Here is a 2,005-nt window from a genome sequence, read left to right on the forward strand (position 1 = left end):
AGTGCTACTGCGAGTTGTTTCGTTTCTATTGAACGGTACAACATCGTGTTCCGTGTCCGAATCCGCGGGAAGATAACCCCCACCACCTACTGAAGACACCCCAGTGCGTAGCAAGTTCTCGTGTTCCGCATATCTAACTCTTTCGTCAACAGATACGTTTCCATTCTGAGCTCGTTCTAAACCACGTTCCATTTCACCGATTTGTCGTTCCAGTTTGCGTAGCACATCATCAGATGGTGGTATCGGTCCGTTTTCGTCGGGTGGATCCGGTGTTTGGAACGATTTGAGATGTATTGGATGTGTTCTGTTTATTTCTAGACGTTTAGGGGCTATTCCTGATGCGGTTACTTCGTACTGTGCTCTTGTCGGTTGGGGGGTGCGTTCCAGCATGGCTAGGGAGACGAGGGGTGGCTGGGGACCGTTAGTGCCCTGTGTCTCGGGGCTCTGCACCGCTCTCGGCGCACGGAAGCTCTTACGTATAAAGTCTTCGCGCGTTAATTTCCTCTCCATTTTAATTAAAGGGCATAATCTTAATTAACACAACAGTTTTCCATTCGATAATGAATTATTTTAGCACTGATTTTTTATGATAGTTCCATTACATTGATCGGGATCTGCGAAATTAAAAGATTTACACCTCCACAATCCATCCATACCTTACACCCATTGAATTTCAAACAATTAAAGAATTCAAATGTTGAAAAAACTGTAGGCTACAGTAAAATATCGATTACCAAGAAATCGAGAATTGTGACGTCAACCAAGCACTAACAAATCAAATATTAGAATGACGCATGTACAGCTAATGATACTTGCGATAGCCTTGTTAACGACTCGATAATCGATTGATAAACTATTTAATATTCCTGATGTAACACTAGGCTAGCTAAGTTTAGAAAGAATCTATATTTAGAAGAATTATTCAAATCCAAATAATCGTTTACAAAACTCAGATTAGAAAATTTAAACAATACCTACAACACTAGTAAGTTCAGTTTTAAGGTGCATTTTAGGAACATAAAGATATAATTATTATAAGATTTTAAAAGATAAGCAAATGAATTCATATGCGAAAGAAGACATTAAAAACCCACCAATAACTTGCGTTATTTCAACCAAAAACCTAACAGACGACAGTAAGACAAACTCCAAAATAATTAAACCTGACTTGAATTGCCTAAAAGTTCTATAAAACCTAAACCTAGCTTCTTTATCCACGTGAGGGAGACAGCTGCTACCAGTCCATCTGGAAAGAAAGAGACAAAACATACGAGTTAGTTTAAAGGCTGGAATGTAACCGTTCACCAAGACCCATCAGCGGCACACAAAGCTTGTAGACACGCAGACCTGGAATAGACAGGACACAAACCCCAGATAACATAGACATTATCAAATAGACAGACACGATAAAAGCAACACAACATATAACAAAAGACAACCCATTTCACAAATAATTCAAATGTTTTAACTAATACAAAAATCTTGTCATGTCTACTTAGACACTGTTTAGTTAAAACCGTGTTTTAACTCTTATCGCTGTCGAGTTATATTACGGACGTCGGTTATAAATACTTTAGTGTTAAGATTGAATGTGGATGGCTCCAAAGGTAGAAGACAGAAGAAAATATGGATGGACTGTGTGAAAGAGGATATGCTTAAAAAGGGAGTGGATTCAGATATGACGGAAGATAGAAATTTATGGAAGAGCAGCACATACTGTGCCGACCCTCCGTAGGGATAAGGGAAGTTAATAATAATGGTTATAAGTACTTTATTGTTTACTAAATATTACCATTTATCCGCATGAAATTATAAAAAATTGTATTTTATTGTTCATGACGTAAAACTTTCAACGTAATTTAAGCTAAAAATATATTTAAAACACTGAAGATTTTGATGGTAAATTTATTTGAAGGATTAATTAGAAATAGTGTTATTTATCACGTAACTTTAGTATCTACATTATGAATATCAGATTAGATCGATAGATAAGGTTTTTACTACG

At 36.9% G+C, this 2,005-nt stretch overlaps 1 protein-coding gene across 1 annotated transcript in view; it reads right to left on the reverse strand.

Annotated features, from left to right (window-relative positions):
- Nucleotides 1-510, reverse strand: part of LOC106108698 (MAP/microtubule affinity-regulating kinase 3-like) — a 41,248-nt gene extending 40,738 nt beyond the window's left edge. Inside the window, exon 1 of the mRNA XM_013289958.1 lies at nucleotides 40-510. Coding sequence (XP_013145412.1) covers nucleotides 40-510 — 471 coding nt within the window. The remainder of the gene's footprint in view (nucleotides 1-39) is intronic.
- Nucleotides 511-2,005: the final 1,495 nt, after the last annotated feature.

Source organism: Papilio polytes, unplaced genomic scaffold, assembly GCF_000836215.1.
Source record: "Papilio polytes unplaced genomic scaffold, Ppol_1.0 DF821400.1, whole genome shotgun sequence".
Classification (NCBI taxonomy): domain Eukaryota; kingdom Metazoa; phylum Arthropoda; class Insecta; order Lepidoptera; family Papilionidae; genus Papilio; species Papilio polytes.